General features: G+C 36.6%; 1 protein-coding gene across 1 annotated transcript; it reads left to right on the forward strand.

Annotated features, from left to right (window-relative positions):
• Positions 1–6,303: 6,303 nt before the first annotated feature.
• On the forward strand, positions 6,304–13,011 carry LOC127452681 (uncharacterized protein C7orf31). Its single transcript, XM_051718304.1, has 7 exons — positions 6,304–6,389; positions 6,517–6,588; positions 7,845–8,035; positions 8,400–8,488; positions 8,839–9,013; positions 9,774–9,868; positions 12,391–13,011. Exons 1-7 carry the CDS (start codon positions 6,304–6,306, stop codon positions 13,009–13,011), a joined length of 1,329 nt encoding a protein of 442 aa, XP_051574264.1.

Here is a 13,011-nt window from a genome sequence, read left to right on the forward strand (position 1 = left end):
TCTGGAGTCGTCAAACGTTTGAGTCTACTACAGTAATCCACAGCTCACTGCACAACTGCACATAGTTCACACATCCATTCATCTCACTGCTCTCCAGCCTTCCTCCAAACACTCGGCTTTTATGAGGGCCGTAGAGTTGAACAATGAAATAAATACATAAATACATAGATATGACTGATGCCTGATGACGCTGAAGAAGTAAAGTAAGCAATTTGTTCAGGCAGGTTGGCCGGCAAGACGGAGGTAACTCCCTCGGGAAGTGCGGATGGCTCGTTTGCAGATTCCCGGCGAGCACTGGTTGCCCAGATGAACTTAAAAGCAAACGAGGTTTTGCAAATGTTTGTTGTTGTTGTTGTTGTTGTTGTTGTTGTTGTTGTTGTTGTTGTTGTTGTTGTTGTGTGTGTGTGTGAGAGAGAGAGAGAGAGAGAGAGAGAGAGAGAGAGAGAGAGAGAGAGAAATTATTTTCCAATTCCTGCCTTTATTTCATCAAGCACTAATGAGCTTAAGGCTTTTGAAGTTAGCCCAGTCTGAAAATCATTACTGCTTTCCTTAGACATTAAAGAATACCTTTAATCTAAGCATGTCCACAATATGTACAGTACTGTGCAGAAGTCTTAGGCACATAAGATGTTTCACAAAAGCATTTGTCTTAAGATGGTTATTTACATCTTCAGCTTTAGTGTGTCAATAGGAAATATAAATGTTAGACTCCCAAACATTACTTTTGCAAATAGAAAAGTTTAGAATAGAAGAACAGGGAGCCCTGCAACAGATGTCATGGCCCCCACAAAGACCCCACTGAACATTGAGTCAGTCTGAGATTACATGAAGAGACAGAAGCTATTGAGACAGCCTAAATCTAGAAGAACTGTGGTGAATTCTCCAAGAAGCTTGGAACATCCTATCTGCCAACAACCAAGAAAAACTGTGTCCAGGTGTCCCTAGGAGAATTGGTGCTGTTTTAAAGGCAAAGGTGGTCACACGGAATATTGATTTCGCTTTTTTATGTTTACTGGACTTTGTATGACATTAAGTGATAAATGAAAACTATTTATTTCATTATTTTTGAAGACATCCTCACTATGCAACATTTTTCACAAGTGCCTAAAACTTTTGCACAGTACTGTATATTCCAAAAGCATGACTAACCCATTGTCTCTCTGACCGTGTGGAGAACAGACATTATGAATTTAATATTAAAAAGCTCCTCACCCCAGTGATGATATTGTCCTATATGTAGTTTCCATCCAGAAGCTTAACCCATTTAATCCCAAAATTTTCCCAGCTAAGTGAAGACATGTATGTATTTTATATCTTGGATAGCCCAATGGAACAATCATGCTTTTCTAAAATTGTATTTTTTTAAGTTAGTAAAAGTATGTGCTTTAATCTTGGTCACACTTATCAGGCCTAGTAGGAAACTGGAAAGAATAAGGTAACATTTAAGATTTTTCCACTAATATGCAATTGTGGTGGGAAAGGAAATGATGAACCAAAATCCTTTTAAATCTGCCATTTTAAAATGGGAGCCAATCAGTTGCCTATTGAAAAGTGAGGTTCTGTGTTTTTCCACTGGTCACAATTGTGATCGCTTGTGAGCATGATTTATATGTGTCAGAGCAATCTTATTAATAAATCAATAATAGGCCCTTTAACCATCATCTGTACTAAATATGGGAGTATGTGTATTATAACAGGTTTTACTTGCTTCCTTTTATGGATTTTTGACACAGACATCATCTTTCAGAGGGGCACAGAGGAATTAAAGGAATAATACGGGTTCAATAGAAGTTAAGCTCAATTGACAGCATTTGTGGCATAATGTTCATTGCCAAAAAACAGAATAATAATTTCGACTTGTCCCTCCTTTAAAAAGAACTTAAAAAAAAAAAAAAAAAATCGAGATCACATTGAGGCACTTACAATGGAAGTGAATGGGGGACAGTTTTTGGTGGGTTTAAAGGCAGAAATGTGAAGCTTATTATTTTATGAAAGCACTTACTTTAATTCTTCTGTTAAAACTTGTGTATTATTTGAGCTGTAAAGTTGTATAAATCGTTTAATGGTATTGCAGGATTTATAGTGTTATGTTGTCATGGCAACAAAGTAGTCAAATTGGATGTAACATTAAACAGAAAAGGTTAGTAAGCAATTTTATCACACCAAATTCCTGTTAAAATGCATATTGTTTGCATCTTGTGGCTATACTTTTGAAACAGTGAGTATTTTAATGTTTACGGATTGGCCCCACTCACTTCCAATCTAAGTGCCTTGCCAGATTTTTTTGTTATTTGTTATTTTTTGTAAGAAAAAGAGGGACAATTTGAAATGTTATTATTATTATTTTATTTATACCTTTAATTTATTCAAGACCTTCACTTCTGAATAAGGCACTGTGTTTGTTCCAGTGTTGTTCATTCCAGCTGAACTTTCTCTCTTTCCTTCTATGCTCTTTATAAACCTACTTTAATTACTTTTATTTTTTATGGCAGAATGTAACTGTGGATAGGTTCTGCTTTAATGATAATTGTCTTCACATCTTTTAAACTATAATGATTTCTAAGATCTACCCAGAGAGTTTTTAAATGTTTTAATTAAATTTCATCTATGGGTGTGTGAAGCAGACGAGTCTTCTGACCAAAAGTTTCATCAGCTTGCGCACACATTTTGTTAGATTGTTGGGTACAAATGCAACACATGATCCAGGAGATGTTTGCTGAAGTATTTATCATTGTGCTCCATTAAAAAAAATCAAAAAACGATGACACATAGGTTAACCATTTAAACACATTTAAATTGTTCCTAGTGTGTGCTTTAGCCTATACCTGTTGATACTCGTTGGAAAGATGAGGCACTGCTGCAGTCCTGACATTTAAAAATGCCCACAGCAGAATATTCTGACACAGGCTAATGAAACCTGCTCTTCATAGTTGAGTATTAACAAGCAACCAAGGGAGCTGGATCGCTGCACTACATTCATAATACAACAGTAGGAAATGTAATACAGCACCCCCTCTGAAGCAGAGAATGGTAATTGGTCACTGAACTTAAGACTGGTATGTGTGCTTAATCCCAGCTTTTCTGGAAACCTTTGACAAGGCCCCGGGAGAATCCCAATTAAAGGTGTAATACTGAATATATTGCTCAACGCAGCCTTATAAATAAGGCCGGTCAGTGGAAATGCTTGGCAAGCAGTTGGCTGTGCCTCTATTGGACAGGATCCTGTAAATCGATCGATGTGTTCAATTTTTTGTTTGTTTTTCCTATGGCGTGGCATTTACTGAAACATTAGGGTAGATGAAATGAACTGTATACTTACAGTAATATAACTGAGCATTCGACATTGTTTCCCCTCACTGAGATAATGTTGTTTATAATAATACTGACCAGTGGCAGTGAAGCACTCCAGCACCATGGACAGTTCCCCCAGCAGTTTGCAATGGGGGGTATTGATGAGTTTGTAATGTGATAAAGTGGGAATAAATCCAAAGACCAAACCAATCATTAGCCTGAATACAAGCTCTTAAAAAGAATCTGCTAAAACTAAAACTTATATTTATAAATCATTGAGCATGCAGGCTTGTTAATCCTATTATAATGTGATCCAAGAATGTTTTTCAGATGCTTTATCACTTCAACACAAAAAAGAATTGAGCTGATTTTATTTTTGAAAATAAAGACATGTTTCATTCATATGTTTGAAGACATTACAATAGAATTACAATTAAGGTAAAAGTAATGTAATGTTTCCTAAATCTTTTCAGGATTTTGAGTGTCATTTCAAGGTAACACTTTACAATATGTGTATATTCATTAACATTAGTTATGCAGTAGGTATCATTAACTAAAAATGAACAAAATATTTTAACAGAATTTATAAATCTTATGTTAATTTATACATTTACTGTTCATTATTAGTTATCTTATATATATATGTTAGCTTATAATGCATGTTCACCTTACGTATACAACTGATATTTACATATACAACTTTTAATAAAATGTATAATTTTTATAAATAAGATAATGATAAAGTATAATGATAAAAAATAAATAAATAAAAGTATAGCCAATTAAAAGGCTAATATTCAGAAATGAACATTAACCAAGATTTATCAATTCTGTAACATTTTACAATAAGGTTGTATTAATTAACATAATTAACTATATTAGTTAACATGAACTAACAATAAACATTACTTTTAAAGCACTTATTAATCTTAGTTAATGTTAATTTCAACATACTAATGCATTAAAACAATTCAAGGTTGTATACGTATTCATTAGTTAATGGAACAATTAATGATTGTCTTTTTAGAAATCAATAGTAACCAAGATTAAAAATGCTGTAAAAAATGTTGTTAGTTAAAATGAATGGTAAAAAATAGTACCTTATTGTAAAGTATTACCATAAAATCTGTAAAAGTATTGTTCATTGTTAGTTCATTTTAACTATTGCATTGACTTTTGTCAACATATAGCCTATAACCTTATATTGTAAAGTGTTACCAATTTCAATACACACACATTTCAAAATTGTCAATGCTCAGTTAGCAAAACTGCATCAATACCTTCTAATGAGAGAAATTTGATAAAAATTTGAAATTTGATGTTATGTAATCTTCCGGTCAACACAGGCATGAATGCAAGATGAGAAAACATTGTTATATCCACACACCTACACATATGTGTACATTTGTAGGGTGATGTACAGTAGCTCACTTTATCTTAGGATTTCTGTGCTATGAATTCAATAACTGCTTCACAAATTCACTGTAACCAGAGGCGTTTACACTCTCTGCAGTAACCTAGATCTGTGTGTCTTTGATAGCCTGCTCTGGTTTCAGTGTTTCTATTTAGTTCAAGTACTGTTGGAGCAAATGGGAATGTAAACATAATATTGCTGTGAAAAGGGTCCAATAGCGATGCTTGCAAAGGCAAATGTTACCATTGCTCATACTTAAACAACTTGAAACTTTTCCATGTAACTCGTCCCATACCATTTGTGCTACGGGCATGACTGAAACCTCAGATTGTTTGAGCACCATCACTATGGTTGAGATGCTATTACTTTTCTAAGCGATCAAACAAATTATTTTTGCCTGACAGACAACAAAACAGAGAGATAAAAAAAAATCAGACTTCTTTTGAAGGAGGGACCTTAGACATATCTACGGTCCAGAATATCATTTGGGGGTGGGCTGTATAGACATGGGCCAGTATGCAACTACAGTAGCAACCACCCAGAACACCCTAGAAACCTTTTGGCAACACACTAAGAACCACCAAACGCATAACATTACCCTTGCAACTATACACAAAACACTTGCATTATGGTGGCCTAGATCTGTGTGTCTTTGATAGCCTGCTTTGGTTTCAGCCTCTCTATTCAGTTCAAGCACTGGGCTGTGATGACTTTGGGCACTCAGAGGCCTAGTGATAGCAGACTTTACATTCTGAGCTGTGATTGCTCTCTAGGGGCATTATTCATTACGAATACATTTATTTTTGAATTTACATAATTAGCTTTGAGTGTTACAGTTAAAACCCACCGATGTGGTCTGACAGCAACCTAATTTGTTTGAAGACAACTTTTGCATTATTTGGAATTTATAAATGAGTGTTAAGGGCTTAGAGTTCTTGATAGAAGGATTATGTGTGATCTGTCAGCAAGGCAGGGCTAATGAGCATCTCGCATCACCAAATCCCTTCAACACAAACAAAAGGCGCAGCTGAGCTTCCATAGTGATGGTGCTCGGACGTGGATAAGGTGTCACTCTGTGGTTTCATGTGGCTGTTTGTAGAATCAACACTATGGCCAGTCTAAGGATCCATGTATGCTGCAGCACACAAGATTTGCACACCAGCATTCAGAATCCAAAAGAGCTGTGACAAGCACCTGCCTGTGTTTCAACATGTGTGCCATGGCATTGGCCAGGAGAGCTGTCCTCGGAAAGATTTTCACCGTGAAAACTACTTCTTTCATCTGAAAAAGAAAACTGTCCCATCTCCACTTAAACTCCCCAAGGTCACGAGAGGCGACCATGAAGCAGCTCTTTTCTCATATTCTGCCAAGGTGAGAATGTTCCAGAGAGTTGGATTTATGAATGTGTGTTGCCTGACTTGTGTATATGATGAAGGGAGTCATTTGTTATGAAGTTCTGATGGCATAAGTCTATGAAATATAAAAAAAATTGCAGTGCAATCTCTCCTAAACTCCTCATTTTTCAATTTCGCACCAGACTCTGCAGGGCCTACCCAAGGATTCATCAGTAAGACTAAAGCCATCAGGCTTATAGAAGGATGGCTTCCAGTTCTCAGATCGAAAGTGTCCCTGCAGTCACCAAGGGCCATCAACACTTCAGCTACGGCGGATCAGTGTTACCTGAGTGAGAACTTGAGCATTTTAAGATCTGATATTTATTTAAAGTTCAGCTGTGAAAATAAGCTGATGGAGTCAGTTAAATGCCTTTTTAAGACTTAAAATGTTTAATATCCTCTTTATTGTTTATCCAGGTCTGTCATCATTGAGCAATATTATGACCTAACCCCAACCAAGAAGAGTAATCTCCGTATGAATGACCAGCTGTAGGTTAAACTTTTCTTATTCACAGGCCTATTTTTTATTTGTATGCATCATAATTAATTGCTAAGTCAAGTTTGTCCATTATGAGCCCTTTTCCCAGACTGTGGTATTATGTTTCCACTTTATTTATTATGTAAATCTAGCAAACTTTATTATATTTTTCTTTTTTAATTACTGAATGTAAATTTATAACACTATGCTTGTGTTATATTACGCTTATTTAAAAAAAAAATCAGTGCTGCGATTGAGTTTAAATATAGCTGCCGAGTGAGTGACAGTAAATTTGGCACCTTTCTCTCTTCTGACTGATGTAATCAATCTCTATGTATTTGTTTTTTCCTCTTTTGGAAAGTATTGGAAACATAATAGTAGATTTTATCTTTTGCTGTGAAAAGGGTCCAATAGCAGTGCTTGCAAAGGCAAACGTTACCATTGCTCATATTTAAACAACCTAAAACTTTTCCATGTAACTTGTCCCACATCATTTGTGCTACAGACATGACTGAAACCTCAAACTGTCTGAGAACCATCACTATGGTTGTGATGCTATTACTTTTCTAATCAATCAAACAAATGATTTTTGCCTGCAGACAACAAAACAGAGAGAGAACTTTTTTTGAAGGAGGGGCCTGAGACATACAGTATCTAATGTCCAGAATATCATTTGGGGGTGGGCTGTATTGACTTGGGCCAGTATGCAACTACAGTATCTAGCAACCACCCAGAACACCCTAGCAATCTCTTTGCAACACACTAAGAACCACCAACCGCATAACATTGCCCTTGCAATCATCCACAAAACACTTGCATCATGGTGGCAAGTTTTGCATGGACAAGCACTGCTCATATTTTCTTTAGAATTTGTAAAAATCTAGATTTTTTAATTTATTATTTCATTTGATTATATTTTGTTTCAAGGCTTCCCAAACCAACAGACATCGACATGAGGTAAAAATACCAAAAAATGTTTCTGCCTCTATTTTATTTAAATTTTGTACACTTCCCATACACTTGCTTGAGTCTTATGTTTTCTTTTTTCATATTTTTTACAGTGTGAATAAACTATGTTCACCTCATAGAGAGTCACACATGCTCTTTCTTCTCTTCTTGTCCTCCTCCTTTCATGCTGTTCAGTAACTGAGAGACTGTACAGTCAGAAAACAGAGTAACAAGAACAGGATCAAGGGCAAAAAGAAAGTGCAACATTTTTATTGTGGAAATCCAGAGACTTGCAATCTGTATCTGTATGTTTCTGCAGTGAGAAGATGATTAAAGTTGCTGTTCCAAGAGAGCATCCGTACCAGTCCCACATGTCCCGCTATGCCATGTTTCCATCTTACCGATCCCCTGATGACCCTGACACAGGAGTGAGGGCTGGTTCTAAACTGCCCCTCAACCCTCTCCTGCCCTCTAGTGCACCTACAGTCACTTTACTCCATAAGACTACAGGTTAGAAAATACAGAGATGAAATTAGTGCTGATTAATATATTGTACTTTAAATACATTTGGGTTTAAAAGACCACTTGTGAAAATGCTTCTATTTTTCATTTTTCTTGTTAAATACAGTTTTAAGAGTTATCAAATATCACAAATTTGATTACTATTGTTTAATGATTAGAGATGCAAAATCCTTAAACATTGTTTGTTTCCAGGTTTAAATCAGATTTTAAATTAAAAAATATATTTTTATTTTTTTTATGTGTACTCAGACTTTTGAACCCCTCTGTATTTTTTTCTCTATGTGGAAGTGTAAATACAGTATACTGTAGTAGTGATACTTCAAACTCAAGATGTTATCTTTTACAAATGTAGGCAGTCCGTACCATCATGAGATACTTGATGTTCCCATAGCAACCAGAAGAAAAGCAATGACTTGGTCAGGGCAACATGATTTCCAGAATGTGAGTTGCATAAGACGTTCTGAATGTTCTAAAACATTCTGTAACCTCCAGAAATGTTTAAGTATTTAGAAGATCATCATCACTCTTTAAACGTGTTGTCTTCCAACTAACAATTTTTGGTTTGTAGAACATTCTGGGAATCTTAGTTAGTGGTCATGAAAAGAAAACTTGAAAAGAAAGTTCATAGAACGTTAGAAATTGGTTACCAAAAAATATCCAAATAGGACCAATACACTAATGTTAGGGCAATGTTCTGTGTTGGGCAAATTTTGATCAATTGAGAGGAAACTACAAAGTTACAGTAGTCGGTGCTCTGTTCTATTCACACTGTCTGTTTCTTGGTTACTCAGCATACTAAGCCATTAAAAGAGAAGGCTCAAGTGTTCTACCCCAGGCCTCCGAAGACAGTGTGCCCAAATGCTTCTCTGCGTGACTGGAATACCACCTTGTCTGAGTGCACAGCCAACATGTTACGCAACTTGGAGAAAGCCCAGTGGCTCACCTCATACCAACTACACTACACAGGTACTGCGTAAATGTTCATACCGCAACAGGAACACTGTTTTATTACAACGCAGTCCTCCATTCATATTTTAGTAGCTTGCTCTCGGCAGGACAGTGACAATGTCTTGAGAGAATTCATTCCGGGATTTTGGCTTCTGTACAAAAGTTTAAATCTGTCATCTTTTACTCACCCTCATGTGATTCCAAACCAGTATTATGTTTTTTGTTTCACGGAACACCATAGGAGATATTTTGCAGAATGTTCAAACTGGTCTTTTCCTTATAAGAAAGTGAATGGTGCCTCCTTTTGCACTATATTCTTCTTAAGCCACATGATAGCTTTTTGCGAGGAACATACTTAAATTAAAATCATTATTTGCTGATGTAAGTAATTATTACCTTATTATCCTCCTTTCTGCAGTAACTCTCAAATCTCATTTGCACTTGACATTCAAACTTGTCACAAGACACACAGGAAACAAATAATGTAATTCAATGTCAAACCTGATGCCATATAATTTGAGTTGCCATGTTTGACATTTGAGAGATACAACCTAAAAATATCTTTACGCTGTTCCTCACACAAAACTATTGTATCACTTTAGGAGACTTGGAACACTGTAGATGGTGTCAATTCTGGGTGAACTAACTTTTTAAGGGTTGCTCATAAAAGTCTGTGATGGCATTAACTATGGGAAGGTGCTGTTCATGTTTACCACATTGTTATGAGAAAGCAGGTACTGTCATTTATTTTGTTAAAGCTGTCGTGTCTCTGTTTTAGGCACTGGGCCCACTAACCCCATTAAACTGGACGATTTCCATGAGAAGACAATTGCCATGTTTACCGGAGAAATGAACCCTCTAACAGCACAGCTGGTATGGCTTATTAATACTGTATACAACTAAATGCCAAACATTTGCTTAAGCCACTGATTAGTGCAACTGCTACAGCAGAAGCTGTAAAATGTACATGGTTTTGTCCCTAACATCTTTTCTATGACTTATTTGCCAGATAGACTTATCAAACAGTTTTAACACTTTATTTTAACTAATTGAGCAATGAGGTACTAGATGCCATGCTACAACGTGAATATAGTCAAGACTAAAGGACATTTATAGGCACGAAACACAGCTGAGCTTTTATAAAACAGTTGTGTTACATAATAACAATATTAAGGATACAATTTTCATTTAAACATCAATTATAGAATGTAATTTAATGGATCGTTCACCAACAAATGACAATTCTGTCATCATTTATTCACACTAATGTTGTTCCAAATCCGTTTGTATTTGTGTTTGTATTTATTCATTTATTTAATCAGGGACAATAAATGTTAATCAACATCATGTCGATGTAAATGCACCAAATTATTTCATCTTATTTTCATCTGCAGCCCCTTTTAAACTTTTAATGATTTGAATTGAATGCAACCGCAATTGAGATTGGAGAGTTACTACAGAGCAGAAGATTATCCATGAATAATTATTTAATTTCAGTATGTTCCACAAAAAATGCTATTGTATTTCCTAAAAAGAATCTATACTACAAAGAATAAATTTAAGATTTATGCATTTCTCAATTTCATAAGTTAAATCATATTGAATGGAGTAATATTTAACAAAATCATTATTAAGTTTTATTACTTAAATTTTTTTTTTTTTTAATTACACTATTCAATTTGATGGAATGTTATTAAATTGAAATGTGTAAATGTTAAAAATAGGCTAAAATATTTTTTTGAGTACTGAATTTATGTTGTTTTTTTTTTTCTCCCAATTTGGAATGCCCAATTCCCAATGTGCTTTTTAAGTGCTCGTGGTCGCGTAGTGATTCGACTCAGTCCGGGTGGTGGAGGACGAATCCCAGCTACCTCCGCGTCTGAGACCGTCAACCCGTGCATCATATCACGTGGCTTGTTGAGCACGTTGTCACGGAGACATAGCGCGTGTGGAGGCTTTACGCCATCCACCGCGGCAACCACACGCCCCACCAAGAACGAACCACATTATGGTGACCACGAGGAGGTTACCCCATGTGACTATACCCTTCCTAGCAACCGGGCCAATTTGGTTGCTTAGGAGACCTGGCTGAAGTTACTCAGCACACCCTGGGATTCGAACTATCGAGCTAGCGAACTCCAGGGGTGGTAGCCGGCATATTTTACCACTGAGCTACTCCTCCTTTTGTCCTTTTTGTCCTTTTTGAGATTGACAGTAGCCTATAACTTTCGTTCTATGTAAAAGTGTTAGGATCCTGTCATTGTCACACTGTTTGAAGGATGAGGCGAGAGGCATGGATCCAAATGCAGTATATTTTAATTCAGAAGAAGAAGAGGATGTAATAAAGATGAAAACAAAACATAACAGCAGTTTGCTGGCTAACAATGAACGTAACACTCTTTCACGAACACACCAACAAACAAACAAAAACCAACATATATAAACACATGAAAACTAATAAGTAAAAGAGAGACTTTGGACACAGAAAGATGACAAAAGGGGTTCACACTGTGACAGTCATCTCTGTCTAGTCTTGTTTTCTCTTTAGTGGCAGGATCCTGACACTCTTGTTATATTATGTTGTTTTTGACGTTCTGTTTTCCATGTGTCGCCCTGCTGGTTTCTGTGCCCTGTTCCCTTTCATGGCCCTGACCCCTCATTCCATGATAATTTGTTCATTTGCTCCACCTGCACTCCTTGTTTGCCCTGCCCTCTCTCCCACCTGTTTTCAAGTTGCTAGCTATTTCAGCTTCTTGTCTTGTTCTTTCTTGTCTAGTTTTTTCGGGTCATTGTCTACCTGTTTTTTGTTGTGATTATGCTTTTTGATTTTCCTTATTAAAAGATTGGTAATCTTTTAATAAGCTATGATTGAGTCCTTCTCTGTGCCCCATACCTTACAAGAAGAGCATCATGATCATTCGCCCTAATTTTCTCTTTGACTTTCTTTCTCCGTATAACACAAAAGGAAATGTTAGGCAGAATGCTAAGTCTCCATTCACTTTCATTGTTTAAAAAATATAATAATAAAAAGTGAAAGGTGAATGGAAAAAAAATGCCTATCATCTCTTTTCATGTCCTATGGAAGAAAGTCATATGGGTTTGGAACATTAGGGTGAATAAATTATGACACAGAACTTTCATTTTTGTGCGCACTAACCCTTAAAGTGCCATCCTTTCTCTAGAATATAGTCCAATACAGTAGAGTCCAATCAGTAAACAATGAAAAGAAAAAAAATATTTGGGTGCTGTGCATAGTTTTGCACAGTTGGAACACTGTATTGACCAATTAGCATCTAGGACCAGAAGTGTGCATTTTATAATACTGTTTCAGTTTTTCTTTTTGAATATGATGACTGCAGTCCAGGATTTAACCTCTTCTATGTTATATGTGACAGAGGGAGCGATCATTTCCTATTTTCACTCCTTCTCGGCCATTGGAAGGACGCAAGGCCAGGATTCTTCCAAATCTATGCCCTTTGAAAAGCACCTACGCTCCATCCTTGTCTTCTCCTGCCACCTCTGTCCTTTCAGGGGCTGCAGATCTGGGCCTAACCGCACCCGGTACACTCACCCCTTTGGCTGTGGAGGTCAGACGAGATGACACCAGCCTTCCACAGAGATCCACAGAGACTCAACATACAGATCAGTACAGATCTGTTGATGCAGACCTAAAAGAAGTGTTGGAGAACTCCAACACAGGGCACATTTTAGAGCACACCTTCCATTCTCTACTGGATGGAAAGGAGAAGCTTCAAACAATGAAATCCCAACCTGAGAAAGGGAATGAATATTTATCAAAAAGCCTCCAGCCCCGAAGCTTTCAAGAAAGGAAGCAAACCCTGGATAACAGGACACAGTCCACCCTGCTTGAGCTCCAGGACTCCTTCAGCAAAAGTGAAGCTCACCGACAATTCCGTGAGTCCCTCAAGGGCTCAGTGGTTGACCTGCGTGACAACTATTACAATGGAAGAAAGCATTTGTTCTGTGGTTCCAACTCATACTACTTTCATAACTGA

This window comes from Myxocyprinus asiaticus, chromosome 15, assembly GCF_019703515.2.
Source record: "Myxocyprinus asiaticus isolate MX2 ecotype Aquarium Trade chromosome 15, UBuf_Myxa_2, whole genome shotgun sequence".
NCBI classification, from domain to species: Eukaryota; Metazoa; Chordata; class Actinopteri; order Cypriniformes; family Catostomidae; genus Myxocyprinus; species Myxocyprinus asiaticus.